This window comes from Saccostrea cucullata, unplaced genomic scaffold (genome assembly GCF_032062105.1).
Source record: "Saccostrea cucullata isolate Sc308-1 unplaced genomic scaffold, CSIRO_AGI_Scuc_v1 ctg7230, whole genome shotgun sequence".
Lineage (NCBI taxonomy): Eukaryota > Metazoa > Mollusca > Bivalvia > Ostreida > Ostreidae > Saccostrea > Saccostrea cuccullata.
Genome location: NW_026927617.1, coordinates 5,340 through 26,059, shown reverse-complemented (window position 1 = coordinate 26,059; position 20,720 = coordinate 5,340). Strand labels below are relative to the sequence as shown.

The window sequence follows — 20,720 nt, the reverse complement described above, 5'->3', positions numbered from 1 at the left end:
TGTGTATTTTATTTTATCTTATTAAGTGAGAAACAAATCAGAAATGACCTAAAAATTTGATACAGTAAAAAAAATCTAACAAAATAAAATATGCTAGCAAAAATATTCCAATAATTTCATAAATATGTAATTAAATAAGAAAAATCCATCAAGTAAATGAAAACAAATATTTCAAATTATACATGTATATAACCCATCATACATGTAGATGGACTTAAATTTAATTACCTTCATAAATAATGTGATATAACAAAACAAAATGATTAAATAAATAAGTACAACATAATAGTTTTTAATTTCAGCAACATTATTCGTTATAAAATGTCTCAACTTCTCCATTACAGGTTCCTATATTTGCAGTCTGACTAAAGCCAGACCTCTATTTACACTATCACATAGCAGATCTGATCCTCTATGCGAAATCATAAAGGTCTGGCTTTGGTCAGATTGCTATACTTGCAAATTATTCAGTTAACAGTGAAACTGAAATAAAATTGATATTGGAAAAACGTTGATCTGAAAATTATTCAGTTAACAGTGAAATTGAAATAAAATTGATATTGGAAAAACGTTGATCTGAAAGTAAGTGATGAACTACCGAAAATTTTACAGAATACATAAATAAAAACTTTCCCAGTAAATAAAAAATACAGAATACTTGTTGCTCTAAATGTATTTGCTAAACATTTCCCTTTTCTTATTACAAAACAATTGTAAGAATTTAATATGTTCACATACACATGTAATTTTTCTTATCAGATTGAGAAAATTCATGACACATACTTTACACATAATCAACACCAGAATTTAATTTATAAAGATTAGGATGACATATCTTTCACTGTTCTGAAAATGACCAATAACAAGCGATTTTATTCCTGGCTCTGAATTTCTGTCTGTAGTTGTGATTATTGCTGCAATTTGTCCATGGAATGGCATATCTAACTTTGTCTTTCATTCAATAGGTCCCAGATATCTCTGAATAAAACTGTCCAAGTTCTTATCCAAGTAGTCTGCTTTATTTCTGTACAATGGAAAATCATTTTACAATGGATCTAATTTTACATGTGCCACAAATATAAATTTGCAATGTGACTTGAAAAAATTTTTGAAAAAAAATATATATACACAATTTGCTATTTCAAAAGTTCAAAAGCAAAAGCTTTTCTCATCAAAAGATTGTTAGTATGCTCAGCAGACAAAATGAAAAAAAATAAATTGGTCAGAACATTCACTAACAAAACGTCCATTATTTGATTTTTTGTAACTGAATGTTTACCTGAGTGTTTTGCCTTTAGAACTGATATCCCGTAGACGTGAAATCTCCCTGTCCAGGTCGTTAATTTCCTCCTCTAAGCCTTGTTTGGAAATATCCACTTGGTTACAAAGTCTGGCAAAGGTGCTGGTCAGTTCTCTGTGGGAAATTTTAATATTATTTAATAACTTTCAAAATGATCTTTCAAAATAACTCTACATTTACACATGACTCACAAAAACATATTTGGATTACATGTACACATCAAAATCCTTTTCCCCCTCAACAATCTAATCCTTCAAATAATTTTATCAATCCAAAATCAGTATATTTACTTTCAATGCTTTTCAAAATAAGATATGCAGATGATAAGGCATGAAAATATGTAGCTATGTATAATGTAAGCACTTCTCTAAGAATTAACTCAGTAAAGTTTTTATTTAATTAGCACTAAGAGAACAATGTGACGGTAGAGTCCTTACTGTTGTACTTGGTGGCTACAGTTGGCACTGGTGAGATCTACTATCAGCTTCAGTTTACTGGCCACGTAATCCACGTACTGCTTTTTGAAGGCCCTCTCCTTGGCTTTGTTGGTCCAGGTCATTCTCTCGTAAAGGTAGAGAACTCCATACAGGGCCCCCACCACAGCAATAATACGCCAGCCCGCTACCTTGGCAACCTACCACAAAATAAAAAGCATTGACTTTATTTCAGGTTTGACACATTAAAGAACATGGTGACCTATTTTTAACACACCTTCTTTCCTAAGATGTATCAGCTGATGAAGTTAAATTATTTAAGGCCTCATTATATTTACATGTAAGTTTTGAGCTAGACAATGTCATGACATAGCTGACAGAAAGATTTGGTACATGTACATACATATAAAAAAATAAACACATTGTTTGTTCTGCATGAATGGAGAACTGCTGGTAAGAATTAAAGTAACACTTATAAATTCTGGGCAGGCTCCTGAACAGGTAATTTCTTGAAAAGAAAAGTAAATAAATGGAAATATATAGAGAAAATCTCACCACTCCTCCTATTATAAGAGCACCCATTGTTGTTCTTGACGAAACGGAGGCGACTGTGGTAATTACACCCACTAGCAGCTGGTTATTCTGTGACTGTCCAGGAATTGGTCTGGGGACCTGTCAAAAGCAGGCAATGGATCATCACCCCATTTTCCAGATTTTATCACCAATAGAATTCTCATCAATGGCCATATCAAAGAGAATTCTCTAATGAAAACTATGGAATCGATTCAAATTATAAAACAAACACTTACAGTATTGCCCTGTCCAGTCAAGACTGTTCTCATTCCCTTGGGACCCAGGAATCTCTCCATCATGGCTGTGATTCCAAAGGAAAATCGGAACTGGATGTCCTCCTGGAAATCGGCACAGAGGTTTCTGCAGTCCAGGCGATAGGCAATCTCAAACTGGTTCTTTGGCAGAACATTGTCGAGGTTCTGTCTGTTCTCATCAGGTAGTAAGGCTGAGAGGCGATCTGACCAAAAAACATCAAATATATTACCATATCCTCATTTATTGTCTGATACACTTAAAATGAAGAATTCATTTCAAAATTTTTATTAGTGTTCAATTAAATGAAAATCATTTTAATTCATTCCATATAACTTAATTGATTCAATAAATCATCAAGAATTTTCTTTCAAAACGGAAGAAAAAATGTCAAAACAAAAAATATTAAAAGCATTCAAGCAAAATTTCAAAAACTGAATTGAAGCTACATACATAGAAAACATTAACTTCTTATTTCCTTAATAAAAAAAACTGCATTCCCTCTAAATCAATAAGAGTGTTAACAAGAGGTCCAGGGGCCACAGCGCTCACCTGAGTACATCGGCTAGGAAAAAGCACATAGATCAGAACTGAAAGTTTACTGAGGCGGGGGAGGGGCTTGAATTTTAACCCCCAGGGGTTCATGATTTGAACAAACTAGAATCTACACTACTTGAGGATGATTCCGCATGAGTTTCATCTTTCCTGGTGCAGTGGTTCTTGAGAAGAAGATTTTTAAAGATTTTTCCTATATATTCCTATGTAAAACTTGGGTCGGCCATTTTGGCCCCACCCTAGCCCCGGGGGTCATGATTTGAACAAATATGAGTCTACACTACCTGAGGATAATTTTACATGAGTTTCATCTTTTCTGGTTCCAGTGGTTCTTGAGAAGAAGATTTTAAAAGATTTTTCCTATATATTCCTATGTAAAACTTGGGTCAGCCATTTTGGCCCCACCCTCGCCCCGGGGGTCATGATTTCAGCAAACTTGAATCTACACTACCTGAGGATAATTTTACATGAGTTTCATCTTTTCTGGTCCAGTGGTTCTTGAGAAGATTTTTACAGATTTTTCCTATATGTTCCTATGTAAAACTTGGGTCGGCCATTTTGGCCCCACCCTAGCCCCGGGGGTCATGATTTGAACAAAATTAAATCTACTCTACCTGGGGATGCTTCGCCTTCCACATGAGTTTTATCTTTCCTGACACAGTGGTTTTTGAGAAAAAGATTTTTAAATGATGCCATTAATTTTTCACTAATTCATAATTATCTCCCCTTAGAAGAGGGCTTGGCCCTTCATATGAACAAATTTGAATCCCCTTCACCTAAGGATACTTTGTGGCAAGTTTGGTTGAAATTGGTTCAGTGGTTCTTGACAGGAAGTCGAAAATGTGAAAGAGACGGAGAGAAAGAAGAACACCAGACAAAATGTGATCAGAAAAGCTCATTTGAGCCTTCGGCTCAGGTGAGCTAAAAAGTCAGGTTAAAGTTAGTCTGTTAGAGCTAATCTTCAGAAAACTAAGTTACAAGTTTGCAGGTTGATGCCTCTCTTCACGCAAGTATATAATTTTTATATAATTATCTGTATTTGATAGTTAAAGATGCATATAATATGTATATACATGTATATATCTGTATAAACCTAGTAATAATTTATGTACAGTTGTATTATATAATAGTTCATATGCAAACATTGTTGATGTACACGACTTAATTCAAACATTTTTGGGGATATTCATTGCTTTGCCCCCCCCCCCCTCTCTAACCATATCTGTACTAAGCAGAAAACTAAACAAATCATGCACAATAGAACCATTTCTACATGATAATTATCACTGTCCTCCCTTAAGAGATATTTTTCAAAACAATTTTTGACTGACAAATGTTACCTGCCATCTGGCGCTGGGTTTTCTCTACCGTGGATTGCAGCAAATATGAGCACCGATTCTGTAAGTTTTTACCTATTGTGTCCTCTACAAAGGCATGTAACTCCTACCAAGGGGAGATAATGAGTCAAATGAAAAGAAACTCACAAATTGAAAGAGAGAATACAAATGTAACTGGTAATCCTAAAGATAGAACTTGTGGTATGAATCTTTCACACATGTTTGAGAAAAGGTAAATAAGACTTAGAACAACTCACCAATAAAGAATTATTTTTGAAGTTGAGACAATTAATTTAAAGCAAAAAAGCAATAAAAGTTAGAAGGGTATTTATTGCTACTGACTTTGAAAGATTCATACCATAAAAAAAGGCAAGATGTAAGAGGCAGAGAATAAAACTCAAGCAGATCAGCAGCTTAGTAAAGAATTGTAAAATCCATGTGCAAATGATAATTTTTTACTCTGCAATCTGCTTTCAGTGCCATGTTTATTCTGTGCCCGTCACTTCCAAATGTGATATAAATACAGTATGCAAACCATTCAAGAAACCAAAGGTAGTAAATACAGCACATGCTAGCTTTGTTTATTTGTAAAGGAAAACAGGAATCTGATTTTTTTCTTTTTCATTTTTAGAATTTCTTTGTTTTTATTAAGTTGCTGATAAAAATGAAAATTTGAATTTCCCCTAAAAAATTAATTAGAAAACATTGCTAGAAAATTGTTCAGGCTTTTTTGCATATAAATTATATTCGACTTGATATGGTACAGGTCAGAGATTTTCTGAAATCAGATCCCATAATTCCCTTACAAACTGTCAGTGTTGACCCTTACCAAGCATGTGCATTTGTACAGTTTGCACAGCCCTAACTAGATTTGCTGTGCACCTCCCAGTCAAGTTTATCTTGATGCCCTCCTCCACATGGGCATGGAGTTCCTTAGCAACAAGTAAACAAATGTAAATGTCACTCTATATTCATTAAGTTGTACAACTTTCTCATCTTTATCAAGATGCAAACTCAAATACGTAGTTTTATTTTACCCTTCATCTCCAATAACCTTTGCATCCATTAGTGGAATATGTCAAAATAACTTCTGATATTTCACATTAGAAAGATGACTTGTCAGCATTGAACATCAAAATTGTTGTCTTTTATAATGCAAATCTTCACAGAAAATGTTATACAATTTCTAATTTGCAGAATTCAATTAATTAAATCAACTTCTCCTTAATCTGACCTTTTTATAAACTCTTAGAACCATTTCGTCTGGATGGAATGGTCTGTCAAATTCCTCCACTAAAACAGAGAGGCGGTTGATTTCCATGTTCATGGCATAAGAAACCTGAAAGTATAATTAAATATATTTTTGAAAAATGAATGTTTTTATAATAAAATTATCTATCATATTACAATAAGCTAAAACTGTTTGCATGTACAGTTTTGCAGAAAGCACTGCTGTGACCTTGAGATTTGTTAATACAGACAATATGACTTTTTCCTGACCTTTCTCTCTACTTCTTCCACTATTGCTTTGATTTTATCCTTCATCTCAGATGTCAGTATCAGTGTCTGTTTCTCCAGAAAATCCAGCTCACTTGATCTCTCTCCCTTAACCTCTTGTAATTTATCCCTATTTAAAATAGATGAAAAACACATACTTATGGAAAATAGTGCATGTACAAAATGTACATGGAAATTTGGAAGAAGTTAGATGATTCTACCAGTATATCAAATACTGCTCACACAATATGCTAATTTAATGAGAAATAGCACAGAAATTCTGGGTCTTTACACATACTTCTAAAAAATATTTAATTTTCAGCATTTTTTTTTTCATTTACTTTTAATTTTTAGTTAAATAAACAAGCAGCAGCAGCTAACATTATCCAGTACTATATTATATGAAATCCTTAACATCAGCACCTTACAAAGTCTTTACATGTAAGTGTACTGAGAACACTTTACCCTTGCTGTTGACTCCTTTGGTAGGTTTCCTCCATGATGCTTTTAAGACTAGATGTTATGTTTTTACCTCTTTGAGAGTGTTGCTCAAACTTTGTCTTAACAGCTGACTTGGATATACAGATCTATGAATATAAAAAAGGCATCAACCATACATTTTCGAAAAAAAAAAGTCTAGGTATGACTAAGAAGAATTAAACCTCTTTAACATTCACGTATAATCTTGATAAATTACACATTTCATATATCAATTCTCAGTACTAAAGTATTGGTCTTACCTCAAATGCAGTCTCAAAATTTGCAAATGCAAATGCTCTTTCTTGATAATTTCTTTGAAGTACTCCATCTGCCAATAGAAATAAAAAAGATTTATATTTTAGGTTTTTCAAAACAAGATGAACAATCATCAACTAAAAATAAAATGGGAAAACGCAGAAGTAAGAACTTCTCAGATTTGTGTAAGTCATACTCACGTGGTGTAGGAGTCTTGTTGTCTTCGTGTAGACGAGAAATCAGCGTCTCTTTTGCTGAGACAAAAAATATTCTATTCTTGGCTTCCTGTCTGTCGACCACCTTCAGCTGATCGGCCAGAAACTCCACATTTCTCTGATAATGTTGCTCTTTGACCTATTCAATTCAGCTGAAGCATTACAACATGCATGCATACTCATTATCAAGGCATTGATTGAAAGATGAAATGTATGGGAAGAATTTTGTTTCAATGGGATTTAAATAAAAAATAAATGAATTTATTAAATTTAGAAAAACTAAACGATTGTAATTTGACTACCCTTTATAATCTTAAAAGAGTTTTACATAGACACTAGTATATCTAAAATATGAAAAACATGGAATTTTAGAAAATCTATTTACAGCATTTTAAGACATTTTAAATGTAGGTCTATGTTTCACCTGTTCAATCTCCTCTGGATCGTCTTCTCCAACAGAAATGTCCCATCTGTTCTGTAGAATAAATATGTTGGGTTTGGACAACCTTGAACTCACTTTATGGAAAAAATTCTTTTCCTGTTGGGAAAAAAAATGTAATCATTAAACCAGGGAAAAGTTGAAGTTTATATACATATGGCACTCTTTACAAGAATTTTATAACATTTGATGACTGAGCTTATTTGGTGATTTCACATATACACGTAGGTCTGACAAAAGCAAACATTTTTCATATCAAATGACCATTTTAATACATACTGTTTGCATTAGTGTTGATTCAGCATTGGCCACTAAGACAAACACATCAGCATCTAAACAATGGTTATCAATCCAATCATCTAAATCAGGTGTCACATCAATTCCTGGGCTGTCAAGATCAAAGACAGCATTTTAAGATTAACTGTTGTAATGTTATGGGTCAGAATAACCCTAAATGCCAGCAAAGATCAATAACACAATTTAAACTTAACAATAATTTATTTACAGTAATATATGAGCCTCGTCGGATAGAAATCGACCTTATCGTATGCAACGTCATAATGAGAAAAAAGCGAATAAAGTTGAGAAAAATTTCCCGGTATTTTTACTACACATGGCTTTCACGTTAAGAAATTTTTTAGACATCGTCAACTGCAGTTCAAAGATTTTTTCCTTCAAAAAATCGGATCAATTTAAACATGTACTAATAAAATAAACAAATTTTAAATGTATTCCCCTTCATAGAGCCTTATTTTTTATGGATCAGTGTAAACATAAGCCAGAGGAATGCCGAGTCCGATCTACACTTATTTTTTTTTCAAACAGCAGAAGACGTTAGGCCATATCTTACACCAGATAAATGTTAAGTTGGTAGACATATAGCAAAGGAAAAATGGCATGGTGCATTACTGAGGAAGTACAGAATATATTTTTTATTGTAGTTTAGAGTATAAATTTTAGCCATAGGAGACGTAATCTGGCACAGAAATCGCACATGTACTGATGCAGTAATAGCCTAGTGTGTCATCTTCATTTACTGTCATCGTGTGCACATGTATTCAATCATTCACGATTAAAATCGCAATATTATATTAGATATACTTTAATGTTTCATGTCTTTGAATGAATTTACGTGTATTTTCAAATTTATGACAGAAATTAACCAATCAACCAAAAAAAAAACAAAAAAAACATAGCTAGGCATATCGATTCAGTACAAAATGTACAAAGGCCACTATTCAACGACTTTTAAAACGCATTTTTCTATCTACAATATTATCAAGAAACAAATAATGCTGGTATTGTTTAAGGCAATTTCTTTATATATCAGTAATTCTCAAACGGAAACATGTATTGTCCGAAGCGACTGGATTCGATAAATTGTGCAAGTTGCTTCCCTTTGACGCAAAAAGAGGCTCAACACGGGGAATCATTTCCTTAAAAGAGATGTTTTTTTCTCTATCTTAACTTTTGTCTCTCTTCCATTACCGGATTTTAAGTTAATTTTCTTAAATATTTCACTCATTATTTTGCAAGTTTATAAAAATACCGACGATGGATTATCTATGATTTTTAAATTTCTTTAACTTGGCTGGCGCAAATGTTAGAAGATGGGCCCGGTTTGTAAAACATATCCTTCTACGTTATTAATATTTTAAAGAGTTGTAAACCAAAAAAATTACTCTATAGTCGGATGTAAAAAAAAAAAAAACAATAGTTTTGTGAAAGGTGTTCTTAAATATTCAACATAATGTTAAGTATTTTGAACCCCGTTAATACCAAAATTTTCTGCAAAAATCACCTTGAGCAGGATTTCACCTGTTTGTGAATAATAGGAATATGGTTTTGTTTTGTACCAAGACTTTCAATTATAACATCAAAACGTTCTCTTCATTATAAAATTCTTCTACAATTCTCTTTTTTTAAAGAGAGGGTGGATACCCACAACAGAAAACTTAATTATAAATCTCATTTTTTATTTGATTTTTTTTATTTACTAAATCATAAAACAAATAATTATGAAATGTCTATAATTTTATAAGTGTTGTGTTGGACTGGGTTAGGAACGGGATAGCAGAATATTGTCGATGCGTACGCCGCGTGCCTTCATATATTAATTTTCTCTAAAGGAGAGTTAATGTTTTTTTTCTTTTTTTTGGGGGGGGGGGGGGGGGGGGGGGGGGTCTTAAGTCAGCATACATGTATATAAAGCTACCTCGCTGGCTAAATATGATATAATTTATTTTAGAATCCTACGTACCCAGCTGAATCCGACTATCTAATTCATAGAATTATTTATTTTTTTTTTTTCTAATATTTTTTCCTAATAAAATATTTATTAAGACATTCCCAATACAGTCTGTACGTAATCAATTCTCTTTTTAACATTTAGTTTGTTTGCAGTTAATTGAATTGTAAAAGAAAGAAAATGTTCTGGCACATGGTTTTATATGGTAATTCAACATAGCTTGTGTTTTTCTTTTTCTTTCCCTCAATGCATTTCTAATACTCCAGAAAACAAAGAAATTATAATTTTTGCATTTCTGAAATTCATATTGATATCCCTTCATTTTTTCTGTTGGTGAAAATATTTTGTAAACGTTATGTAAAATCTCTTTTTCAAATGCATTAGAATGTTGCTTTACAAATAAACTATCATCGTCGGAAATCCACGAGTGATCTCGTCTTTACTTATCACCCGGTGATGAGTGAAGATGAGATCATCCTTGGGTATCCGATGATGATAAAATATATGCTATAAAGAACAAAAATCAAATGAAAATTCATCTTCCAAAAATAATGCATGCATTCTTATTGAGTCGAGAATTTCAGCCAATGTGTATACAATTATGTTTCTAGTGACTAAATTTCCTCTACATCTAACTATAAATCTTATTCTTCTAAAATTAGGTGGGGTCTCTTACAAACGAAGTTAATCAAAAATGTACGAACGATGCATGGTTATTATTTTATTTTACAATGAATTTTAGATTATTTACATCAAATTGATTTTTAAAGTAAAATTTTGTACATTGAGATATTTTGTTGATGAACACAGAGAGAAGTCTTTTTTAACGGTTAACATATTTTTGAAATATAGTCCGTCGGACGGACGTTAATTAGTTCCCTATATTAAGGTTATCAACTACATGTATTTTGCATGCAACAGATAAAAATTTTCCGCCGATAATTGCTGAAATTTTGCCCACTCGGCATTAAGCAAAGTTCAATAAATCCATAATGTGTACATATATATTTACCTATTTATTTTTCTATACATTATGGATAATAGACATTTGATGAAAAGACGATTGGGTTTTTACTAGGAGGGGGAGGGGGGGGGGGTTAATAATGTAAAGACATAGTGGCTAACTTTTTGTCGAGCTATCCGTCCAAATTACAACCAAGCGAGAATGATGTAGAGGAAAGGAGGGTGTATATATATGAACTAGCTATCTGAAGGTGAATGTGGCTGCAGTAGAAACGGTTTTGGGTGGGAAAATCCTAATAAAATGAGCTTTCTTTTAGAGACAGGGCTAGTATCACACCATGTTTGATTTCACGTAACCACGATGTATATACATATGGATGTGATTTTTTTAAATTTAATTTAGGAATAATTATTGTAGCATGATTTAAGTTGTGATTTTATTGGCTGCATGGTTCATGTATTTAATTTGTGTAAGAAACTAGGTATTTCTGAGATCGAATTCGGATCCCTGTAAATTTTGACTCGATCTCATTGGTTCCCATTTCCTTTACATGGTGATTACGTAAAATCAAACAGTGTGTTAACTATAACTTGCAAGCTTTGATTGATTGTATACTGTAGATTCCTAATTATACGCGAGGAATTTATTTCCGCGTAATTTCGCGAGAAGCATCACTCGCGAAAAAATATTACTCGCTTTTATTTTTATGGTGCTGAAATCTATGGAAATTTTGTTAATCAACCATCCATTCGCGAATTAAAATTCTCGCGATTTGACGTTAAAGGCCAAGATCGCGATAAAAAGTACTCGCGAAAAATAAGGAATCTACAGCATTGTTTAATGTCCCTCTCGAGAATTTTTCACTCATATGGAGACGTCACCGTATGCCGGTGAAGAGCTTCAAATTTTGACCTGTACTCGGCACTCAGGGCCATTGAGCAGTGAGGGATCTTTATCGTGCCAACGCCTGCCGCTGACACGGGGCCTCGGTTTTTAAGGTCTCATCCGAAGGACCCGCAACTTTCACTTCAAAGTGCCGAGCGCATGGCGAAGGAACAGTTGCTACCCATTTTAATGACTAGGTCAGTCGCGGCCGAGATACGAACTCACGACCTCCCGATCACGGAGCGAGCGCTCTACTGCAAGCTTTGAGGATACCGGCTTTATCAAACGTAAAAGTAGCATAGTGTAGATCTAAATTTGGTTTATTGAAAGTTCAGTTATTCATACAGACAAAGCTGTCGGTACGAAAGACAGAAAAGTAGAAATTAAAGATCTTGGGGGGGGGGGGGGGGGAGTGTTGAGTATTCGCTTTTTAAAGGATTTAAAATAAAATTAACACAGTATTTGGGATTGTACATCATGATCATCTTTTTTGTCATTTATTAAGCAATTCTTTTAACTTAGACATGATGACCGATTGGATTGCTACGCGTTGACAGGTGCCCTACCGAACAACTGAGAATAAACCATGACGTCACAATTGAATCGTGAAAAAAAAACACGATATGCTCAGAGTTAATTTTGCAAACATACCAATTTCAAAATGTAATAACTTTGTTATAAATGAAGATATTTTGATTCCGTTTTCAGTTTTTGTAATGGTTTTACATGGACCATTAAAAAACACAAAAATTGCAAATTCGATAAATTTTGCCATAAGGTCGATTTCTATCCGACGAGGCTCATATAATAAGTATATGAAACATAAAGTACAAACTTAGCAAGAATCTAAGAATACATACATCAGAGTGTCCGTTGCTGCACACAATGTCCCAGTGAAATTATATCCCATTTATATCTCAATAGTGCTTATACGACAAAGTATCCACAATTATTGTATATCTATGCATTGAATTGACAGGGTATTTATACAGTATTATAAATCTAGAATATTCTAGAAAATGTTAAAACATGATATTACTGGAACAATCTGGACATACACAAAATTTAAGAATGTTCTAGATAAAATGACCAAACATGTTGACCACTCTGGAATGTTCAAGAAACTTAATGTTACTAATTATATATACATAATAAAACAATACACATCTCACAACACCTCCCCCCTTAAAAAAGTTTGAATGTCAATGAAAACTTATATTATTAAAATAAAAGTTTTGTACATTAATACAAAATCTAGTATGTTTACGATACTCTTGACAAAGCGTCTGCAATAACATTGTCTTTGCCTTTGATATGCTTAATTGTTATGTTGTATTCTTGTAACAACAAACTCCATCTAGTCAGTCTTTGATTCTTGTTTGACAATTTATGCAAAAATGTCAGGGGGTTGTGATCCGTATATACAAGAATTGGATGCAAAGTAACATTCAAATAAACATCAAAATGCTGTAAAGCTAACAACAAAGCAAGGCATTCCTTTTCAATGGTGGAATAGTTTTGTTGACATTTTGTAAGTTTCTTTGAAAAATAAGAAACAACTCTATCTACATTATCACTATGTTCTTGAAACAAAGCTGCCCCGATTCCAACATCACTAGCATCAACAGTAAGCTTAAATTGCTTAGAAAAATTTGGAGTTGACAGAACTGGATTGCTCATAGGGACAGATTTGATTTTATGGAAGGATTTTTCACAGTCCTTTGTCCATTCAAATTTAACCCTCTTTTGTAAAAGATTTGTAAGTGGACTAACAACTGAGGAAAAATTTGGACAAAATTTTCTGTAAAACCCAGCCATGCCCAAAAACCTCATTAATTCTTTCTTGTTTGTAGGAATCGGGAACTTTGCAATAGCTTCCACTTTAGCCATTATGGGTGTAACATAACCTTGACCTACTTTATGACCTAAATACTCTACATAAGCATGACAAAATTCGCTCTTCTTAAGATTCACAGTTAAGTTTGCTTTAGCTAAAATGTCAAATAAAGCACGCATGATTCGGAGATGTTCGTCCCATGTGTTGCTGTATATGACGACATCATCAATGTAGGCCTCGCATCCCTCAAGGTCTTGAAGAAGGGAGTGAATCATCCTTTGGAATGTTGCCGGTGCGTTTTTCATGCCAAAAGGCATTACTTTATACTGGTAAAGTCCATCTGGTGTAGCAAAAGCAGATATTTCTTTTGCTCTTTCTGTTAACGGCACTTGCCAGTAGCCTTTCAACAGGTCAAATTTACTGACAAATTTGGCGTTTCCAATGTTGTCAATACAGTCATCGATTCTAGGTATTGGGTATGAATCAGTTTTGGTAACAGAATTCACCTTTCTAAAGTCTGTACATAATCGGTACGAACCGTCTTGTTTTGGTACAAGAATACATGGTGAGCTCCAATCACTTTTACTAGGTTCAACAATGTCATTGTCCAACATGTACTGCACTTCCCTTCTTAGGTACTGCAATTTTATTGGATTCAGACGGTACGGATGTGGCAGAACGTCACTCACTATGACATCATGACAAGCTGCATTAGTTTTCTTTGGAACATCCGAAAAGATTTGATGATACTCATTCATCAAGTTTTTAACTTGTTCTTTTTGATGAATGTTCAAATGTCCAAGTTTGGCATCAAAATCAGCCAAAATTTCTGAGTTTTTCAAACGAACACTCTGATTACAATCTTTCTCATTCATCTCTACACTCGTATCATTCTCAATACAATTTTGAACAGTCTTAGCGTTGGCTAAAGTGGAAACTGGTTTTACAGAATTTCGGTCACACCTTTCAAAATACTCTTTTAACATGTTAATGTGACAAACCCGTTTCTCTTTACGTCGACCTGGTGTCTTAACTACATAGTTTACATCACTAATCTTGCTTTCAATTTCATAAGGGCCATAAAATCTGGCCTGTAAAGGATGACCAGGAATAGGTAAAAATACAAGAACCTTATCACCTGGCTTAAACACCCTATTTCTAGCATCTTTGTCATACCACATTTTCATTTTTAACTGAGAACTCTTCAAATTTCCTTGTGCTAATTTACAAGCATTGTAAAGTTTTTCTTTGAAATCAGACACATAATCTAAAAGATTAAGATCACTAGTCTCAGTCAGCCACTTTTCCTTCAGCAATTTCAAAGGACCTCTAACTGTATGACCGAACACCAATTCAAAAGGACTGAACCCAAGAGACTCCTGGACTGCTTCTCGTGCAGCAAATAGCACAAGATGAACCCCTTCGTCCCATTCTTTTTCATACTGGTAACAATAGGTCTTCAGCATTGTTTTTAAGGTTTGATGAAAACGTTCTAGCGCTCCCTGAGACTCAGGATGATAAGCAGTTGATCTATATTGCCTTATACCCAACTCATGCATGACTTGCTGGAACAACCCCGACATAAAATTTGAGCCTTGATCCAACTGAATTGCCTTGGGTGCTCCTACAAAACTGAAAAACTTGGTTAGGGCCTTAACTATGCTCTTTGCCTTTATATTCCTTAGAGGTATGGCTTCAGGAAATCGAGTGGATGTACACATAATGGTAAGTAAATACTGGTTTCCAGTTCTGGTCCTAGGCAAAGGTCCTACACAATCCACCAACACTCGACTAAACGGTTCTTCAAAAGCTGGAATGGGTTGGAGAGGAGCAGATGGTATCTTCTGATTTGGTTTACCTACCATCTGACAGACATGGCATGACTTGCAAAACTTCGAAACATCCTTTCTTAGCTTAGGCCAATAAAAATGACTCAAAATCCTATTATAAGTCTTATTGATACCTAAATGACCAGCCATAGGTGTATCGTGAGCTAAACTCATGACATCTCGACGATAAGCAGCTGGGACCACAATCTGGTGAACAACACGCCACACTTCATCTGGAGAAGCATCAGGTGGTCGCCATTTTCGCATAAGGATGCCATCTTTCATATAGAAGCATTCTCCAACTTTAGTAGCCTCTTCTGGTGGAAGTGCCCTCTTACTAAGTTGAATGATATCTGGGTCTTTATGTTGTTCAGAGAGTAAACGTTCTCGGCTGAGGATGTCCTTGCCTTGGCTAACTAGTGGATGCAACTCATCATCCTCACCACCAAGTTTTGGTAACAGTTCTTTCTGCTCTTGCTTCTTGATATTGTGTGGTTCCTTGTTGGTTTGAGTGCCATCAAGGTCAGATAAGAAAGTGTCATTCAAATCAATATCAACAGAGGAATTCGTTTTGTCAAAGGCTTGAGTATGGTCTGCCTCCATTTCTCGTCTTCTGGCCATCGCTCTAGTAACAGCACAGGCTGGATAAATGTCATCATCTTCATCATCGCACATGACATCTGGATTGATTTTCTCACAAACTATAGGATCTGGTACAACTTTTCCACCAGCTAAATCATTGCCTAGCAGCAAAGAAATGCCTGGAACGGGAAGAGTAGGTCGAACACCTACGATAACAGGTCCAGTAACTAAATCCGACTTCAAACTAATTCTATGCAGGGGAACATCAATGACGCCTAGCTCCACACCCTGTAATAAAACTGACCCACCAGTAGAAGTCTGCTCAGACAAAGGAAGCACGCCCTCTAACAATAACGTCTGTGCAGCACCAGTATCTCTCAAAATCTGGACAGGTTTTATTTCGCTAGAGTCACCGAGTGAAACAAATCCCTGAGACATAAAGGGCTTATAATCCTCCATAGAATCAATAGCACTGGACTGTGAACCCTGGACATCAGGAGTGTCAGAACAAATCGAAACTAAGGCTTCTCTATCACCTCTAACTGCCGCACAAGCGTGTGGTTGAGTTTTATCAAAATCATTTTTTCTCTTGAGTTTAAAGCATTCACTGATCAGATGACCCTTTTTCTTACAATAACTACAAGTAGGAAGCGACCCTATTCCAGACGATCCTTCAACACGTCCTGGACCGGACTTAAAACCACCTTGGGATGGAGACTGGGAACTTGTGAAAGACTGAGACCCTGAACCACTCTTTTTATATGTGTCTGAATTGGTAGAATTACTGCTAGTCTGAGATCTTGAAACAAAATTCTTTTTATGAGACAGAGCATAAGTATCAGATATGACTGCTGCCTCTTCAAGAGTTTTCACATTCTTATCTTCTAAATGTGTTTTCAAATCTTGAGGAACACACTCCTTAAACTCTTCTACCAGGATGACTTGGCGCAAATTAGCAAAAGTTTTATCAAGTTTCTTGGATCTAAACCAGTGATCGAATAAATCTTCTTTCTCTCGTGAAAATTCAACAAATGTTTGATTATCAAACTTTCTATACTTTCTAAACTTTTGTCTATATGCTTCAGGTACTAATTCATATGCTTTTAATATTGCTGCTTTGACCTTCTCATAGTCTGAACTCTCAACTACCCCTAGTGCAGAGTATACCTCAGCCGCTTTTCCAACCAGTACACTTTGTAACATTGTTGACCAAACGTGTTGTGGCCATTTAAGATTCTCTGCGACTTTTTCGAATTGGGGAAAATATTTGTCTACAGATTTTTCTTGAAATTTCGGAACTAACCTAATGTTTTTTGCTGCGTCAAATTCAGTTTTGACAACTGACGGTTCTGGTTGGTTTTGTAATTTTAATTTCTCTAATTCAAAGTTCATTGCACGCTCTTCTCTTTCTGCTGCTAATTTGTCTAATTCAAATTTTCGTTCACGCTCTCGTTCTTCTCTTTCTCTTTCTCGCTCTTCTCTTTCTTTTTCTCGATCTTCTCTTTCTAATTTTTCTCTTTCTAATCGCATTTTCTCTAACTCTAATTGAAACTGATATTCTGCCATTTTGTAAGAGCCTAACTCTGATTTAACTGTATATTCTGGAAGATCGTATTTTTCAAAGATGTTTTCTTCTACTAGTTTGTTTGCAACCTTAATTCTAATGTCTTGCTTTCTCTGAGAGGATTTAACATCTAACCCAAAATGCAAACCTAATGCGATCAAGTCATCCTTTTTTAACGTATCAAAAACCTGAACACTTGGTGAACTAAGAAAGTCTGTGACCGAAAACACCATGTTGATTTCTGCTGGCTTATAATTTAATTTAACAAAAAATTAATGAGCAAAATTATGACAATAAACTGCAAAAGTGCAAAAATTCTTTATCCCGGACGAGCCCCCAATTCTGTTATGGGTCAGAATAACCCTAAATGCCAGCAAAGATCAATAACACAATTTAAACTTAACAATAATTTATTTACAGTAATATATAATAAGTATATGAAACATAAAGTACAAACTTAGCAAGAATCTAAGAATACATACATCAGAGTGTCCGTTGCTGCACACAATGTCCCAGTGAAATTATATCCCATTTATATCTCAATAGTGCTTATACGACAAAGTATCCACAATTATTGTATATCTATGCATTGAATTGACAGGGTATTTATACAGTATTATAAATCTAGAATATTCTAGAAAATGTTAAAACATGATATTACTGGAACAATCTGGACATACACAAAATTTAAGAATGTTCTAGATAAAATGACCAAACATGTTGACCACTCTGGAATGTTCAAGAAACTTAATGTTACTAATTATATATACATAATAAAACAATACACATCTCGCAACAGTAAGCATTCTTTTGTGAAAACCTTACGTATTGAACCATATATGAATATATTGTGTTTACCTGTCTAAAAAGACAACGTCTTCTCTTAGAAATTTACACTTGTCCTTTGGCCACAAGATTCTGATTAAAGAGTTTTCTTTCAGCTTAACTTTACTCAAAGCTGAGGCCAACTGTTTTATATCCTGTAAAAGACATGATGTTTTTAAAAATAAAATCATATTTGTGAAACAATTCACACCCCTTATTTTCGATCTTCTGTAACACTTTTAATAATGAAGACAGAAAAATATCCAAAGAACACAACACAATAAATCCTTTATCTTTACAGCATATTTTATAAATAATCTTTTTACCAAAAATAATTTTTCTACATCTGAAATGTCTGAAATGATTACATGGATGCTCTTTTGTTGGTCGGAGTCCTCCGTTAACAGGAATCCCTCTGACGACTCGCAGCCCTCCACCTGGATAAAACAGTGAGTCGTATGCCCGATCCCACTCGGCATTATCTTGTTTCTCAACATAGCATTGATTGTCGTACTCTTTCCATTGGAGGTTCTAAAGATTAGATTACAGAGTTTTAAATACTATCACATAAATAAATAAAGCAGATAGTATATACTGGGTATGAATATGATAACTAGTAATTATAATTCCTAACAAACACGATTTCAAAAACAGATTCATATTAGTAAACCCGGCAAGTGACAAAGCAATCAAAGTTAGATCATTTCTTATGAGTATCTTGAAATGTCATACCTTCCAAAAAACACCACTTTCATGTGGTTCCTGGTAAGTACTTCAATTATTCCGTTAATCATGTTTCCAAACTCATTAACTTGTTTTGCACTTTCACATTGGCATTTCTCAGGCAACTCTGCCAAAAACATGAAAAAAATTGTTCTACATCTTTTTGTTATGCATTCATAATCTGATATAAACCATTGCCTATACAAGTATAGAGTTATCTTTGCTTGAATTTTGAGTAAAACTAAATGTCAAAATACATCAAGTAAAATAGTCTAGCATTTCAAAATGAATTTACTTACAAGTATCACAATACATGTACAAATGTATATATATTTTTTAAAGAGTGGGACAAAACATTTTTTATCAACTCTGAAGAAATCACAACAGCATGTCAGACCATACCTTTAAGAAACACTTGTGATTCCCTGACATAATCTGCAATGTCTTGGAACACATCATTGATGCTTTTCTTGGCCTCAGCAAAAAATTTCAGTGGTGACTGGGACCTTGCATGTTTGCCATTTCCCAGACTCCTGTGGTCCTTCCTGTCCCCCTGTCCCCTCTGTGATTCATCCATTGAATATGTTTTATCTAATTTTCCTGACATGGTACTTTAATGCATTTCTGAAAATTTAAACACAATTTTTATTGTTTTTTTTTCAAAATGAAAGATTGGTAATCATGATAATGCAAATACATATTTGTAAGTTGAGGAACTCCACAGGATGTCTTCAAATCATTAAGTTCACAATTAGAGGAAATTCGAAATAATTTTAGCTGTCATATTCCCCATTTCTGATTCGATATAGATTTATCAATGAAGATAAATATACTCAATGGTAAGAAATACAAAAAAAAATTATCTGCATTCTTTTTTTTTTTACCACAATTTAAAAACACACAAGAAAATTAAAAACATCCTTGCATAACTAATAATAACAACTGAAGGACACAGACTGAAACTGAAAGCAAATTTAGTCTTCGTTTCTTACCTGTATGATGTTAATGTCTCTGAATAGGGAATATATTAGCGTTTGATATTAAACAAGTGCTTCTTACGCTCTTTTGATAAAAAGCATCATACATCACGCAACCCCATGCCTTTCCCCAATTTTTTTTTCTGATAATGAAACCGAAAGTTCGAAAATTAACTCATACGCAGTTGCTTTGTTGATGGGTTTTATTTGTCAAATTGAATGGGGAATTGATCAACTTGTTAAACACAAAACTCACTGATCTTTAGTTTTAAAATCTTTGATTTAAGAAATAAAAAAGATTAGTGTCGAAGAAAAAATAAAACAAAAACAAGCAAGTTCTGATAGCTTCATTTCTCATATTAGTGTAAACCCAATATTACAGTCGACGTCTCTTAAACGTTTAAGTTTAAAGATTTCATAACATGCAGTGGAAGATATATTTCAACGAAGAATCTACAAAACTCAACGTTCAAGCCGCAACGGCAATGAAATTCAGTGAATCAAGCAGATAGATAGGTAATGAAATCAAAATTAACTTTTAAGTATATGGAAATAGAGCTATATTGAGTATTGTAAATCCTTCTACGCTTTGCTACAGGACATTTTGATGATCAATTAATTGTCTTCTTTTTTAAAGTTTATAAAGTTTAAAACAACCTTATTTATTTTGATCACCCCAACACCATAAAATTTACAGTGATGGTCAAAAGGAAGGACGACCAGGGTTGCTTTGAATATCATAGAGGTTATTTTTTAAATCTTGGGGACCTCTATGTTTAATTAAGTTTATTTAGCAATAGTAGTTAATTTTGATAAAAATTTTACAAGGTGTAAAAGTTATTTGGAGACACTACATGTCAAGTCAAAGAAGCAAATTAAAGTTATGAGACGAGTGTTATTTATTTTACAGTATTGTACAATGTATATTTCTATTTTATCGAATTTGAAT

At 34.0% G+C, this 20,720-nt stretch overlaps 1 protein-coding gene across 1 annotated transcript; it reads right to left on the bottom strand.

The window, feature by feature from the left end:
• Positions 1-430: 430 nt before the first annotated feature.
• LOC134274984 (mitofusin-2-like) lies at positions 431-19,940 on the bottom strand. The gene is made up of 19 exons (XM_062757229.1): positions 19,787-19,940; positions 19,197-19,418; positions 18,804-18,921; positions 18,440-18,602; positions 18,105-18,226; positions 7,617-7,725; positions 7,323-7,436; positions 6,884-7,037; positions 6,689-6,756; positions 6,414-6,535; positions 5,952-6,078; positions 5,686-5,790; positions 4,455-4,557; positions 2,544-2,764; positions 2,290-2,406; positions 1,738-1,934; positions 1,280-1,414; positions 511-1,024; positions 431-450 (listed from the first exon to the last, which is right to left on the bottom strand). Exons 2-18 carry the CDS (start codon positions 19,399-19,401, stop codon positions 955-957), a joined length of 2,250 nt encoding a protein of 749 aa, XP_062613213.1. The 5' UTR covers positions 19,402-19,418; positions 19,787-19,940; the 3' UTR covers positions 431-450; positions 511-954.
• Between the last annotated feature and the right edge of the window lie 780 nt (positions 19,941-20,720).